We start from the raw sequence: 15418 nt of genomic DNA, 5'->3' as shown, positions 1-15418 counted from the left end.
TCAGTGGCGCATTGTATTAATTGTCCTTCTCAACCATCTGTCTTAAGCCATTCTAAAATTCATAAATTTTAATTTGTTTGGAGGTGACCTGTATCCTATCTGAGATTATAAACTACCAGTATCTATGTCATTGCTTCTCCACCATAAAAAATTCAACTGCAAACTCTACCATTTCGGACTTTCCAATTTTTTTGTTTATCGCAATAGACAGGATGGGACCCTTTCTTTCTTCCAGGGACCAGTTCGTAGCTTCTGCGCGGTCTGAGAAGAAGGCCAGGCTGCTGATTCTGCAGCCGAGGAGAGTGAAACTTGAAAAGCTGCAAGAAACATGGCGAAGAATTTATTTGCTAAGGCCGTAGAAGACGCGGCATTAACTGTTTCTTCGCATCAAGATGGATCCAGGAGTTTTAGAGGTACCGTACTGCATAGATTTTGATAGACACAATTGAAATGAATCTTTCATCTCCGTGATGGTTATGTGGACTATACGCGACAAAGCGATTATTTCACATGTGTAGTTTCCGCAAATTAAATCCGCGAGTCAAAAACGGTGAAATTGTAAGGAATTTAGGGAAAGGGGACACAGACGGAGCAAAGAGTAGTTCGAGTGTCTCCATCTCCCCAAAAAAATAAACCCTGCATGTGTGGCATGATCATGTTTCCAAGTGCAAATTTTAGAAACAAATCTGAATTTACACCAAGTGTTCACCTTTTGAATATAAGGTAGACAGGGTTTGTTTGTAAAAAAATTTACGAAATGGTTAAATGTGAACCAGATTATGATTAGGGGTATTTTTATTAAAGAGAGATAAAGTATTCAAAAGGCATGGGTACTGGATTATTCTCAGCCACTATACAGAATTCTTTGGCTAGTAATTGATAGCATGAGTTATTCAGTATGGAAGGACAGAGCTGAATAACGTATACGCATGCGCCAGGTTTTGCCGCGGAAACACGGATTTTGAGTCGTGTGCATGGTTGATTTCCTATTCTGTTGCTTCGAGGCATTGTTTTCCTTGCCACTTTTCTTTTACAGAACAACCTCCAAAAACTTGGTACACCCCCTAAAAATTTTCAAAAATAAATTTTCTCCTTAAAAACTCTGGAAATAGGAAAATGCCTTCGACGAAAACAGAGTTCCTCGGTTTTAAAAGTCAGCCCTTATTATTTCGCACTAATTTCGTGAAATTTTTAGACCAAGGAGACTTGAGCCCACGTTGTTGACCACATACCCTCTGACGTAGCATTTCATTATTCAGCTCTGTCATATGGAAGGAGGTGTTGGGATTTTTCGTTTGCGGTTTTGGCTATTTTTTAGATCTGTTTTTTGATTTTTGTGTTCTTTGCAGTTTGCAGATTTTTAGTTTTTTAGCATTTGGTCTGGTTTTCGCCAAAAATACCAACGGATTTTTTTATTTTGTATCCGATAAGGATTTTGGTTTTAATACAAGTTTAATGATATATTTCAGTGATAGATTACAATATTACAAAAAATATGCACTGCCTGCAGTTAGCAAAGGCTAGTCGAGGTGGGCAGTGTTTAATACGTATATTATAAAATATAAAATAAAAAGATTTACAGAGCAAGAGATTCAAAATTCTAGACAAATTACAACTACATTTAGTACATTTAAGATACGGCAAGAAAACAGAACAAGCTGGGGTCTTATAGTTGTGCTATTAAAGTAGACAAATCAATATAATCGTCATATTTTTCGAGTCTCTGGAGGAGGAAATCATGAGTTTTACTCTTAAAGTTGTATTTTGATAGCTGGTGCACTTCACAAGACAAGCTATTCCAGATTCTAACACCATTTCTTGAAAATGCCCTTTTTTGTATATCTTATCTTGAACTTTCAACAAAATAGCTGCCTCTTGAAGATGATCTTGTCTTATAAGGATGAATATTAGCTTGATAAGTGAATGAGTTAGATATGTTAGAAGGTGACAAATTATTGGATATATCATGCATCGTGATGGCAACTGATTTAAAGTAAAGCATATCCAAAGAAAGAAAACCAGAAGAAACAGAAAACAGGATTGCATGAGATCTGTAGTCACCAAAGTACATTAACCCAATAGGGTCCAAAGCCCTCAGCCCAGACCACCCCTGAAAATCCAGACAAAATAGCTGTCAAATTAAAAAAAACCACATGGTCCAAACAAATTTACCATTTTATGTCTTGGTTTTACTCTTCAGCAGTGAAACTTTAAAACATGATTGCCAATACAATAAAGAATTACTTAAACTGCTTAAATACTGTAGATGTATGTTATGCTTTTTTAAAAAAAATATTAAAGTATGGACATCAAGTAAACAAAGTGACTATCACTGTACTACCTACTATATACAAGGAAATGAAAACATGTTAAATGAGGCTAAATGAAATTTAGGCAAGGTTAAAATCAAGGCATGATGGTCAGCGGAGGACATGCTGCGGGGCGCCCCCTTTGCAATTGCAGGGTCACGAGGTTTTCAGTACGTTTTGAGATCGTCGCGGATCCTAACGTGAGCCGCCTCTTGTGCTCCCGCCCTCCCTCCTCTATGGTGGGCCAAGAGCAGGTAAGTATAAAAAAACAATTCCACTGACTTGTCAGTGTGACAGGTGCCAGGGGGGTGGACCGAGGTTGTGTCGCCATGGTAACCTCCCTGCTGTGGGTAGTCAGCGCGACTGCCACAGTGCTACGGCACCTTCCTCCAAGCTCATCAGTGCCGATGAGTTTAAAACCACAGTAAGTCTCAATTGCTGCTCTTAACTCAGCAGAAATGCAAAGAAAAAGAATTAGTCAAAAAAATTTTGCATTAAAACAGGCCATCTCACTGGTAAGAGAGTGAAATTCGTAAGTCTTCTTGCACAGATCAAATTTGAATTTACCGCCAGTGCTGACATCAGTGAATGTCACGAGGTAAAAAAAACTAGAAGTTACAAGTTAAGCCTACACAGACCTGGCAGAAAATTGTCTATGGAAGTATTGAAGAATGAAATAACTATCGATTGAATAGAACCCTTTCAGTTAGAGACTACGAACAAAGCTTAGATTATACCAAACAAAGAAAGTTGTTTTTATCTTTGACCAGTTCGCGACTCGCAAAGTGAAGGTGAAATGAAATTGGGCTTTACGGCCTAATACAGCGCTCCAAAGAACGAAAAAAAAACAAGGTGCAATTTAAGATCAAAGGTTAAGTGTTTTTTTAAGAGTTAATTTCCTCCGTGCTATTTTGAAAAGCAGGAGAGTTCGCCACGCATTTGCTGACATAATGCAACGCCGCATTGCTCACAAGCATATGTTTCGAAGGCGCGTGTATCACTTTGCTTTCCCCCATCGTCGATGAAAAGATTAAGGAAATCTTTCGATGTTGCACCCTCGCCCAGATCTTTCGTTGCGCCATGAGGAAATTATGGTAAACTCTTCGTTGTCAATTTCACTCAATGTGTTTGACCATTGAACCTCAAAGGCATATCTTCGTTGTCGCTATCTACTTCATCGTCTTCTTCTTCTTTGCTAGCAAAAATATGGACATCGGAGTTTGTTCCCCCTTAGCGCTTGCCGAAATCAAAGATCTACCCGATTTCTCGATCAACATCACGCAGATTTTTCTTGTAGCCTTCTCTGCCGTTCCTGTCGAATTTCAGCCACTTCGAGAGAGAAAAATCAGGAAGATTTCTTCTTCTTCATCGGAAGAACGCGAAGTATCGTCAAATCCGCGAGAAGCCATGCTAAAATACTGAATGCTATTTTCAAAAATTCGCTAAAAATCACACACGAATCGCAGAATGAAAAACATAACATCAAATGAAAGGTTAATTTATGCAGGTCACATTCAGATATATTTCAATACACAGGGGACTACGGTTTCTTAGCTACAGCCAATAAAAACGAGTCATATCTGACAGGGCGCATGAGGGCGCACTGGATTTTCAGAGGGGTTTTATTTCCGGGCGCATGAGGGCGCACCGGACGTCAATGGGTTAAGCGAAGGGCTTGTTTTTGAAGGATTAGAATTTTATCTCTATGAATTTTTACAGCTTGACCCTATGCAACTATACCATACAACAAATAGGGTTGGATAAGTGACCTGTAAATGTGGTTTAGAGTACTAAGGGGTACAAAGTGTCTTAATCTAGAGATAATGCCGACTGATTTACTTATTTTGGATGCAATAGGAGCAATATGGTGACCCCATGAAAGAGTTTCATCAATAAGCACTCCCAAGTATTTAATAAATTCCTTGCGTTCTAGAGAATTGTAACTGTTAGTATGATGGTCAAAGATTCTCAAATTTATTTGGTGATTCAGTTTTTTCTTTCTAGGCCGAAAAATAACAAAGTTAGATTTTTTTATATTCACCGATAACTTGTTAGCAATTAACCAATCGTAGATGTTACAGAGTTCAGCATTAACTATGGTTTTGAGTAACTTAAGATCTTTTTTATCAGCATATAAGAGATTAGTATCATCTGTGAATAAGTAAAATTTAAATCTATTAGAGCTATTAGATATATTGTTTGTATAAATGAGGAAAAGTAGGGGTCCTAACACCGACCCCTGTGGAACTCCTGATAAGATTACTTCCTTCTTGGATATATTTTTAACACCAATTTGTGTTGTTTGTTGTCAACCTATTAGGTAAGAAGCAAACCACTTGTTCACTATTCCACGTATTCCGTAATGATTCAGCTTTTGCAATAATATTGAATGGTCGACCATGTTGAAGGCCTTCCTCAAGTCAATGAATATACCACACGAATACATCTTTTTGTCCAATGATGTTATTTTCAATTTGACTGATTATGTCCAGGATAGTGTGTTCAGTAGATCGTTTCTCGTGGAAACCATATTGTGAATCATTAAGTATATTACGTTTCTCAAGAAAGCATTTGAGACGATGATACATCATTTTTTCGAAAATATGATTAAAAACAGACAGAAGAGATATAGGTCTATAATTAGAAGGGTCAGATTCATCATCATTTTTATATATTGGAATAACTTTAGCAAGTTTTAGCTTAGATGGATAAGTTCCACATTTGAGTGATTTATTTATAATTATAGACAAAGGTTGACTAATGACATGTTTAGCAGATCTTAAAATGCGAATAGGTAGAGAATATAATCCATGAGCTTTATTTTGAGGAATTTCAAGTTCAATTTCAGAAGGAGACATGGGATTAAACAAGAATGAACCAGAGGAATTTAACTTTGGAAGATATTCAGTAAATTGTTTTGATGGATTTGGCATTTTAAAGGCTAAATTATATCCAACTGAAGAAAAATACTTATTCATTATATCAGGGAACTCAGAGTAATTATAGCATACTTGTTTGGTTCGCGGGCATTTTAAAGAGCTTATATCTTTTCGGACCTTGTTTTTCCGGCCTAGAAGACTATTGATACCCTCTCAGGTTTTTTTAGTGTTCATTTAAATTTTCTTCAAAATATTTTTCCTAATTTATTTTTAAACAATTTTTTTTTGTGTTTAGAATCTGAGAAGCCAGGTAGGGGGCATTCTTTTCGAGGACAACCAAGAGGCAGAAGCAGGGGTAGAGGAAGGGGGAGAGGAAGAGGGCGTAGCAGTAGCCACCATGGAAGCTATCCTCATCCTAGATCACACTTAGCTGGTGATGATGATGATGACATAGACATGGATGAAGGAAGCCAAAGATCTCAATCAAGATAGTGAGAATAGTGAACAAATCAACAGTGATTTAATTAGCCTGCTCTGCAGCACTCTTATCAACAACAATATTTGTCATCACAGTGGCAGAATGTGTCCTGACAAGGTGTAGCCTAGTGAGTCCGTAACAAATTTTGACCACTGTAATGATGAATATCATTGTTGATAAGAGCACAGACCATACTAAGCACTTTTTTACCACAATAATGACACGTTTACGTGAGCAGCAATGTCAGTACTCTTATTCCCAATGGCAAATTGGCCAATCAGATTGTGTTATTACTGCCTACTGTGGTAAAATATATTGCCTCCTGTTTGTTCATATACAAGAATGGCAGTTACCATTTATTTTATGGGGTGGCAGATATTAAATATTAGGGATTGATGGTACACCATGTTGTTCTGGCAACTGGGTCTAAGATCCAAAAGTCAGCTTTTCAACAGTTACTACAGTGTTGTTTATTGTATTTCCTCAATTCATGAATTTACATTGCAACGATTTTATTAATGTCTATGGTTATTTTGATGTAGCAATCCTTACAACAGAAGACCTCCGTCTCGTCGTGGAGACAGAGGAAGTAATAGAGGTGATGTAAGGTCTAGATTAGGGGCAGTCCCTGATAGAGCTGCAGGAACTCAAGGAAATAAGTCGGACTGGTATAAAGTTGTGGTGGGTATTAAAATATTTTGGATACAATTGCACAACTACATGTACATACCTGTAAATGTTTTGAACCTTCCATATTTTAGTTGCAGGAAGTCTTACTTGAAATTGGCCCTTAACCATTTCATCAGTATATTCTCAACTTCAGACATGTACGTGTAAATGACGTACCCCTCGTTGTTGCTATCTTCCCAACATGTTGAACCTGTTGCTATTCTGATAAATAATTGTTCAAACATTCCTTGTGTTCATGACAATCAGAATATTTGTAGCAATGGGGAAAAAGAAATCTCTATTACCAGTATTGTTTTTCAAGTTGTATAGAAAAGCATTTCATTGCCATTGTTCTAATCTACATGTATATGACTAAGACATTGTGATAAGTACATAGAGAGTTGAAATTTCTGTCAATACACATTCTCTTTTAGATTGCGATCTTTTTATTGATTGATTTCCACCTTTATTTCATTATTTATTTTTATTCTGTTGATGTGACCCATCCATAGATACCACAAGGGAAAAAACACGACAAAGAATGGCTTATAAAAAAACTGCAGAATACATGTGAAGAGGCCTTCCAACCAGTTAGTGTGAGTGATAGTTAGTGAGTGCCTCCCATTTCCAAGTGAAAAGTGCTTTGCTAGCTTAAAGTTTATGCTTGATACTCCTCAGAGGTGCAAGACATAGTACCTTTTCCTTTGTGTAAGCAAAGAGACACAAAATCACTTCTTGTTTCATTTAGGTTATGGTAGGGCAAAATGTTTTCTGGAATTAATAAACATTTCAAAAGACATGCACATGTAGAATGTTGCTGGCAAAATAGTTGGCAGAATAGTGATATTTCCTATAGACCTTAATTAATTTTATTGGACCATGGGTAGCTGCACTCTATTTGAACTTGTAGTCTTCTCTTTCTGCTGATGAAAACTGGAGTTAACATGTATTTGATATTTGAGATGTTTTTCAAAAACTTGTGAAAAATTGTGTTTTTATAGTTCCATCCCTTCAAGGGAGAGTCTTCAGCCTTCTTTGTTGAAGGAAGTAAAGCTGCAGAAGCATTGAAAAGAGTTAGTCACAAAATAACTGTCAAGGATGGATCAAAGGTAACTTAAGCCACTGTGTTTTGGTTACAGTGCCGTGGAAAAGTAACCCAACAGCAGGGCTCGATAAAACCCCCGTCCGGTCGTCTGGGACAAGTAGATTTTCCCTTCGGGCAAGTAACTTTCTCTCCTTCCTTGCCCAATGGGCAAGGACTCAGTGGGCAAGCCATTTTCCAAGGGTAATCAAGTGTTTAGATGAAGCTTGACGAAAATTACAATTTATAGCATTGTTTTGTTGTTTGCGTGACGCGCGCTCACAGCTAAGAAGTGGTTGCCTAGCCCGCGATCAAAGTCTTCCCCGATCAAATTTCTTTCCAGGATAAAAATAGCCGCGTTGGGAACGAAAACACTGTGTTTATTTCTTAATTGTAGCAATTTCCCGCAAGAATGTTTCGGTTTCTCTGTACGAAACTTAACTCAACAGCGACATATTAATTAAAACTATAGAAATTGTACGTGAAAACTGAGAAGTCACATATTTCTACCGCAAAAACGAAGCTAGCCCTTTGAGGCTAAAATCCAGGTAAATCTCTGTTTTCGGCGAAACACTAAATAAAAAGTGTTATATATCTTATTACATTAAAATCCATTCTTGGGTTCATGAATTATTAATTAGTTTGAAAACTTGAGCAAGCAGGGAAGTGCCCCAGGCAAGCAAAACTTAAGGGTTACTTGCCCAACGGGCGAGGTGTAATTCAAATATTTTTCGAGCCCTGCAACAGTCTTTTCTCAAAACTTGATCCTTCAGACTATTGAGGATGGAGGCTTGGGTATCAAGAATCAAGGATCAAGATGTTCAAAAAGCTTCTCAAGGATCTTGACAGTGCTTTCAATAAGATTTGAAATAGGTGGCTACTTCGGTACAGCACCCACCGGAGAGCAACTTGAGTGCGACTTGAGCGTGGTGACTGCAACTTGAGCTTGGTGAAATATACGTAGCGACTCACAACAGAATACCTGCCGGAGCTCCGGCAGGTGCTGGGTCTGATTGAAAGCACTGACCTTGATCCACAGTTTCAGAGAAACAATTTAATTCTTGCACGCAAAACAGTGGTAAAGGATAAAGTGTTTGACATGCAGCTTTTCTTTAAACACAGACATGTAGACCTTTAGGGTAAAAGTGTTTACTTCCTAGGATCTCTAAACAGGCAGGACTTTACAGGTTGATCATAAGAGATCTAGCTATGTCTGATCATTGATGTGGTGTTTTGGCAATATTTCCCCCCTTGAGTTGGTAGAATATTCTGCAGCCAGGTTACTAGCAGTCAATTTCATGTTATCGATCAAAGTGTCTACAGCAAGGATTTAATTAATTTCAGAAGTAGGGGTATACTAGGACATACTGGTTAGTAGGCAGAATACAACTCAATGGTAATTGAGTCAAATTTGTCTCCAGTCTTTCTCTTCTGTCCATTCAATATGGCACACAGTGAACCATTTGTGTTGTTGATTGAATTGTTAGAACTTGTTACAGAAATCACCCATCAACCAAAAAGGAGACAAAATATTGACAAAAAACACCTATATTGATGACTGCCTGTTTCCAAAAAAACCAGGAGGTGAAGTGGCCATAGTAGGCAGCTCCATTATTGGGGGGGGGGGGGGGGGAGCCACCAGAATTGCCAGTTGCCAGCTTCTAACAAAATCCCTGCTTCATGTAGGCTACCTATGATAACATTCCTTTTTTAGACTGCTGTTACAGCTGTAATCAGCTGAGAACGTTATACATGTACCATCAACCAAATGATACTGAGAACGTTATACATGTACCATCAACCAAATGATACTTCTGCGATTAAACCATTTTCTGTAATCTGTTTATCACTTTTAGCTGATAGTGAGTGTTCGTCCGAGTCCCCCACCCCAAAACCAAACCAATAATTTTCCTGTTCGTGAAGTTCATGATGGCAGTAGTAGAGGTGGTGATTCATTAGATGATGCCACAAAACAAGTATTGAGGGTGAGTAATTTATACATAATTATAGTTTGCATTAATCATCACCATCATTTTCATCATCACTATTCTCGTTGTCAACATCATAAATAATAATAATTAAATAATTTAGCAATGGACATTCCACTGGGTGGCTCTTCTTGTCCACTGTTTCCAGATCTAATTGGAATTTGGAATGTTGGTTCCCTGAAGCAATGGCATCATTTAAATTGACAATTCATTCATGAGCAATGCTTCAAATGGAAGTCCTTTTTTGTCTATCATGTTTAGAAATTACACCATTTATGCAAGTTTTGCATAATGCAATTCCAAATGGTTTTATGGGTGTCAGTTAACCAAAATAAGATACAAGCTATTACTGGTAATGCTTTCCTATAAGAGAAGGATAATTGTAACGAAAGATTTTCTCACAAGAATGAGAAAAGTGAACTGTGAAAATATAAAATCATATGCAAACAATACCTATAAAGACCATGGGTATCACTGAATTGATCACGGTTCATGATTTTTAATGGTCAAAATTTTTTGCACTCGAGTGAACATGTATCCATGATCTTGTGACTGAGAACAAACAGTTAATACATCGTTAGGCTCTGCAAATGCTATTTGAAATTGGACAATAGAACTAATCCTATACAACTTATTAGCACACTGACATGTTTAAAAGATTAATTCCTAAGTTTATTTATTAAGTTGCTAACTGCTGAATCATCTTTTCTTCAACTGTTTCATACAATGTAGGAGTGTCTCAGTGAACGTTATGATAATATGGCAAAAGTACTTGACCTCTCTGATTTGTTTCACGATAAAGGTATGTTGTAAGTCTACTTGCTTAGGGTTAAAGTTAGGTCTTATATAAAGGGTTGCATGGAAAAGTGCTGTAAATAACCTCTGAACATCTGGTAATTGTTACTGAAACATTTGGAGAATTAACTGTTTCATCAAATTCTAAGCCTCACCACATTTGTTCTAAATTATAATGTGTAGCTACTTATATTTTAAAATGTCACGTGTGTGTGTGTGTGTGTGTGTGTGTGTGTGTGTGTGTGTGTGTGTGTGTGTGGAAAATTTCCCTTTCCAAATCCTTACATAGTGAAAAGTTAACATATCAGGTGAAGTTGAATTTTGTTGAGGGCGCAGATAGTTCAGATTAAGTGCATATTCACAGTTTCTTGCACGGCCTCTTGTGTAATTTGGATTACACAAGCACTGATGAATTTGATGCAAACCTAAAACAGAAATCACGTGATTGTGCATGTAAAAGGTTGTCGAATGAATCTTTTCAATTTTAAAGTTTTTCTCATTCTTCCTTATTCCAAATTGCTTCCAAAATCATTTATGTGGATATTGTGTTACAATGCTAAGCAAGGAGAACTTTTTCTTGGAAGCAAAACTAATTAAAATGACCTTTATCCACTAATTCATTCAATATTTGTTTCAAAATTTATTGAGCTTTCATAGTGCTACAGGTACCCTTATCAAAAAGTTTTACATTGTATAACTGCCTTGTTCAATTTTTGTAAACTCTCCTATAAAGACCTTGTAAGTAAGGTGAAACAGCAGTTACAATCATGATGGTACTTTTGCTTCTAACAGTGCTAAATTCAAATAATGTACAAGGAGTACTGTCAAGATATTGGCTGGCATCAGGAATTGTGAAAATTATTGGAGAGAACTGCCCTGAGGTGATTATTTAAAATTTATCAGTTAAGGAAAGTTTCTAGAAAATTGAGGAGAGGAAAAAATCCTCGTAGTACATTTAATAAATTTTTGCCTTGGGAATCTGCGTACTTTAAGAGCAGGTTGGTTCTTTGGGGTTGGTTGAGCCGTGGTTTAGAAACAGAAGAATGATGTCGAATACTGGTAGATAGGATATGGTTTAATTTCCTTTGTATTCACGTGTGGTTATTTATGCCAAGTAAGAATTGTCAATGCCAATAGAAGAGTTTCAGAATAATTTTTTTTCTAACCGTTTATACTGCATTACCGCAGTAAGGTGGGACTAGAACGGAACATATATCAACCATGAGAGTAGTCCACCCAATAAATCCCACCCATCCCACCCCAGGGGAGGACATCCATCACACAGCAATCACGTGTGTGGGAAATTAACATCTCCTACCCCTAACCCTGCAGGAGACGGGACCTCCATTTATTCATCCCTATCCGAGAAGACTAGAATATCTCACCATTAATTTTCTTGATGTTATAGAAAGGTAGCATATTCTTCTCAAGTATTTTAAGACATTGAGTGTTGGTCCGGCCGGGGCTTGAACCCTCGACCTCCCGCACAACAGCCCAGCGCTCTATCCATTGAGCTAACTGGGAGGTGGTCAATGCATGTAATCAGCAAAGTACTGTAATGATGTAAATGAATTAGCATCATCATCACTATCAATTAATTTTGTATACCTTTGTAAAATATTTCCCTTGTTGTTCAATGTAGGTTCAGTCACTTGACTTAAGTAACAATCGCCTAAAGAGCTTGGATGGTTTTAAGGACCTTGCAAAGGAAACATCAAACTTAAAGCATATCAAGATCTCCAATAATCAAGTCAGTACTATTATTTCCAAGGAGTTTGTAACTATTGCATATTCATTGTGTTTGGGTGATCTTGGGGACATGTAGATAATGTGCTTTCTTTGTTATTCCTGGTTCAGCAAAAGAACTTTGCAGAAAGTCACAGAAACTCTGGCTCAATTAAGTCTTTGGTTAGAATTTGTTCAAACGAATTTTATTTTAATTTCCTTTGCTTACTTTTACATGTTTATCCTTGTGTGAAACAATTGGAATTCTGAATCCAATTGGCTTGAAAAATTTGAAGCCAAGAAAAGAAAAGTCTCGTAAGATACATCAAAAAGAAAAAAATTTCAGAACCATGTTTCTGTGGTCGAAGAAAATTTATATCTTAACAACTCTCCATCATTTAATAGTTAATAGTGTTTTAGAAGCTTTTTAAAGATTGAATCTACCTGTACAAGAAGCATCGCTCTAAAAAATAAATTGCCATTTTTGAGAACTGTTTCTCATCCTCTAGCATGAGCTTGTTGAATCCAGTTGACTAATCTAATGTGAAGTTGTATAACTGCACAGAAGAGTGGAAAGTGCCACATGTTACATTGTAGAAGTAGGATTTATTCACAGATTTTAAATTCTTGCAGTTAAGAGCTGTAGAAGAACTGGACAAGATAAAGTCCTTGAGTCAGCTCCAAACCATTGCACTTGATGGCAATCCTCTTTGCGATATATTTCAAGACAAACAAAGTTCGTATACCAGGTGTGTCTTGCCTGTCCATCGCTTTACGTTTACATGTAACTACAAATGGCAGTAAGTTTTTCCTACTCTATTATAAATCTAAAAAAAAAAGGATCTTATGATTTCCACACATGCACAAATGTGCAACCCTCACATGGTAAGTGCTCTAAGGTGCTAACATTTCAGTTTCAGGGCAAGAAGAAAAAAACATTGCCAATCAGATTTCTAGAGAAAGTTGCCAAATTGTTGAAGTGGTTAGGTTGAGGTATTGGGATACTAGGTGAAACACCTCACTTTCCAATAACATACATTTAAATGGGCACCAGCAAATTGTTAGGGAAGCCTTTTTAAATGCTGGGGGGTTGACTCATCTAGGTGGAGAGGTAAATAAATTCTCTTAGTCACTCTATGCTAACAAAACCAGGATCCATGGTATCACTCCGCAAATAGCTTTGAATGACAGGTTAATATCAGTCTAATGTTATTTTTGCTGTATTGTATTTAGTGCTATCAGAAGCAGGTTTCCTAAAGTAACCAGTCTGGTAAGAGAAATGTTTTTTTCTTTTTTTTTTTTTTTTTTTTTTTCCAACTCATTGTATGTTCAATCTATTACAGACTTTCTTCTAGTTTCATTGTAGTTAAATCAACATGGCTGTGGAATTTTAGTGTGTTTTAATATTGACCTGAGAAAAAAATGTCAAAGTATCTTCAGTTGCTACTTAATAAGACAATTGAGCAATTTTTTGCTTGTTACAAAAATACCAAACAACAGCAGTACACTGGGTAAACCCACCAGTTTTGTTTCATTTGTGAGAAAGTCATTTACTCTTCAGGTAAAACTCGGTTTTCATGTACCTTTTTTTTTTAACAAGTTCTGTACCATCTTGGTAATGTTCACATAGTGTTTCTCAAGACATGTAACTATGGGGAGGGGGGAGATCAAAGTTAAAAGAGATCCTACCCAGCTGGTAGTATAAACATAGACTTTTTGGGCTGCCACTAAGTTTTAACCCTTTAACTCCCAGAGTTGATTGACATGTAACTTCTCCCTATAATATCCATACATTATCCAGCAAACAGGTGATGAGAATACTCAAACGTATCAGGTAGAAGTTGTTGCCTTGATCAAACATCAAATTTTCATAACTAATTTACAAGGAAATGTGTAGCAGTTAGAGGGGAGAGTTACAATCAGATCTTGGGTGGTAAAGGTTTTAATGCAGCTGTTAGTTTGGAGATATCACCTTGGCTTAGCAAAATGTAACATGTGGCCAAGTGTGTTGTGACAATAATCACCATCTTAACCTGTGACATCAAGTGAGCTTAGCTGTAACAGGTTTAACAGGTTACAGCCTGTTTGTATTGTGGGGGGGGGGGGGGGGAAGGGAAGTCAACAACATCTTGCACTAATTAAGTACTGTGGTATTATTATTAGGATGGCCATGAACTTCCCCCACCAATAGGATTTGACCTTCCCTCTGAGGAATCTCTTCCTGCGTCAAAGGTACAGTGCTTTGTTGTTATAACTGTATACACACTTGTGTAAAACTAACAACTTAAATTTAACAATTATTCGCCAAAGGCGAGGTGAATATCGTCAAATAATCCCCAAGACGAAGTCGAGGGGATTATTTGACAATATTCACCAAACCTGAGGTGAATAATTGTTTTAGTATAATTTCAGAGCTGAACTACAGAGAAATTTCTAAAATCATAACATTTTAGTGACATTTATTAACATTTTATTTTATCATTTTATATGAACTGTGTGGAGCGGTTTATATAGCGTCATATAAGAAACCACTTGACCAGATAGCTGGAAACCCTTTGCTCAGCTTTAAAATTATATTAATAAGTTTTAGAACTACCTGTGGGAGCTAGGTCCCTCTGATTTAGCCAATTCTGCCTCTGAATAATTGGTCTTAGAATTACCTAAAATGTACATGTACATGTGGAAGTAATTGTGTTTGACTTGTGACAATGACTTAGAGGTAGGATTATGGATAAAATTAAAGAGGAAAAAAACTGGCCAGTGTTTTCATGGGCCACATATACACGGAATTGAAATTTATAATTTACAGAATCGTTCTTATTTGCCACGGTAAATACTGTACAAGCAAGCATGTGATCATTGTGAATAAGTGACCATGTTCTAGCTACATTATTTTTTAACTTTTTTATATCCAATCAACAATAATAAATTGAATTGCATAGTTAAATACTGTGACTAGGAGTGGTTTCTCTTTCACTTCAGACTACTGAATTAAATCCAAATGGAATTATTTATTTATTTATTCATTTGATTTTTAGGAAAGTTTTTTTGGTGATCCTGCAGTTAAGGACCTGGTGCTAAAATTCATTGACCAGTATGTAGCTCATATTTTTATGTGCACCCAGAAAATGTAGATTGTGGTCTCTACTTTACTGATCTCAACCATTATACAAAAGTATGAAGAGCTTGCCTCTTCAAAAGGCCAACATATGTATTTCATGAAAGTGTTTTGGGGTTTTGAAGTTTTATTATATCCCAGTGAAATGTTAAGGAACATGACATCCTTCGCAGTAAAGCACTATTTGAGCAATAGTGAAAATCAGACCTGAAAAAAATTTCAGGCCTGTACGGGATTCGAACCACTGACCTCTGCGATACTAGTGCAGCGCTCTACCAATTGAGCTAACAAGCCAACTGGGATCAGGCCATCAAATTAATTCGACATAAACCCGTAGATGATAAATCAAACAACAACAAACATATGAAACATATGT

The 15418-nt window shown here is 36.8% G+C and overlaps 1 protein-coding gene across 1 annotated transcript; it reads left to right on the top strand.

Annotated features, from left to right (window-relative positions):
* The first annotated feature begins 277 nt into the window (after window positions 1–277).
* Window positions 278–15212, top strand: LOC111347387 (nuclear RNA export factor 1-like). The gene is made up of 13 exons (XM_088724724.1): window positions 278–413; window positions 5484–5679; window positions 6209–6347; window positions 6848–6931; window positions 7337–7444; window positions 9273–9401; window positions 10137–10206; window positions 10992–11080; window positions 11842–11949; window positions 12558–12673; window positions 13158–13194; window positions 14088–14156; window positions 14963–15212. The coding sequence occupies exons 1-13, from the start codon at window positions 329–331 to the stop codon at window positions 15056–15058; spliced, it is 1326 nt and encodes a 441-aa protein (XP_088580850.1). The 5' UTR covers window positions 278–328; the 3' UTR covers window positions 15059–15212.
* Window positions 15213–15418: the final 206 nt, after the last annotated feature.

The sequence above is a fragment of the Stylophora pistillata genome, chromosome 6 (genome assembly GCF_964205215.1).
Source record: "Stylophora pistillata chromosome 6, jaStyPist1.2, whole genome shotgun sequence".
In the NCBI taxonomy this organism is placed as follows: domain Eukaryota; kingdom Metazoa; phylum Cnidaria; class Anthozoa; order Scleractinia; family Pocilloporidae; genus Stylophora; species Stylophora pistillata.
Note: the sequence above shows the minus strand (reverse complement) of the source record. Positions and strands in the feature narration are given on the sequence as shown.

Bases quoted from the DNA above. Each gene is read 5' to 3' on its own strand.
- LOC111347387 (XM_088724724.1), top strand. From the start codon at position 329: ATGGCGAAGAATTTATTTGCTAAGGCCGTAGAAGACGCGGCATTAACT. The intron at 9,402-10,136 runs GTGAGTAATTTA...CATACAATGTAG, and splicing joins CCACAAAACAAGTATTGAGG to GAGTGTCTCAGTGAACGTTA. The intron at 14,157-14,962 runs GTACAGTGCTTT...TTTGATTTTTAG, and splicing joins AATCTCTTCCTGCGTCAAAG to GAAAGTTTTTTTGGTGATCC.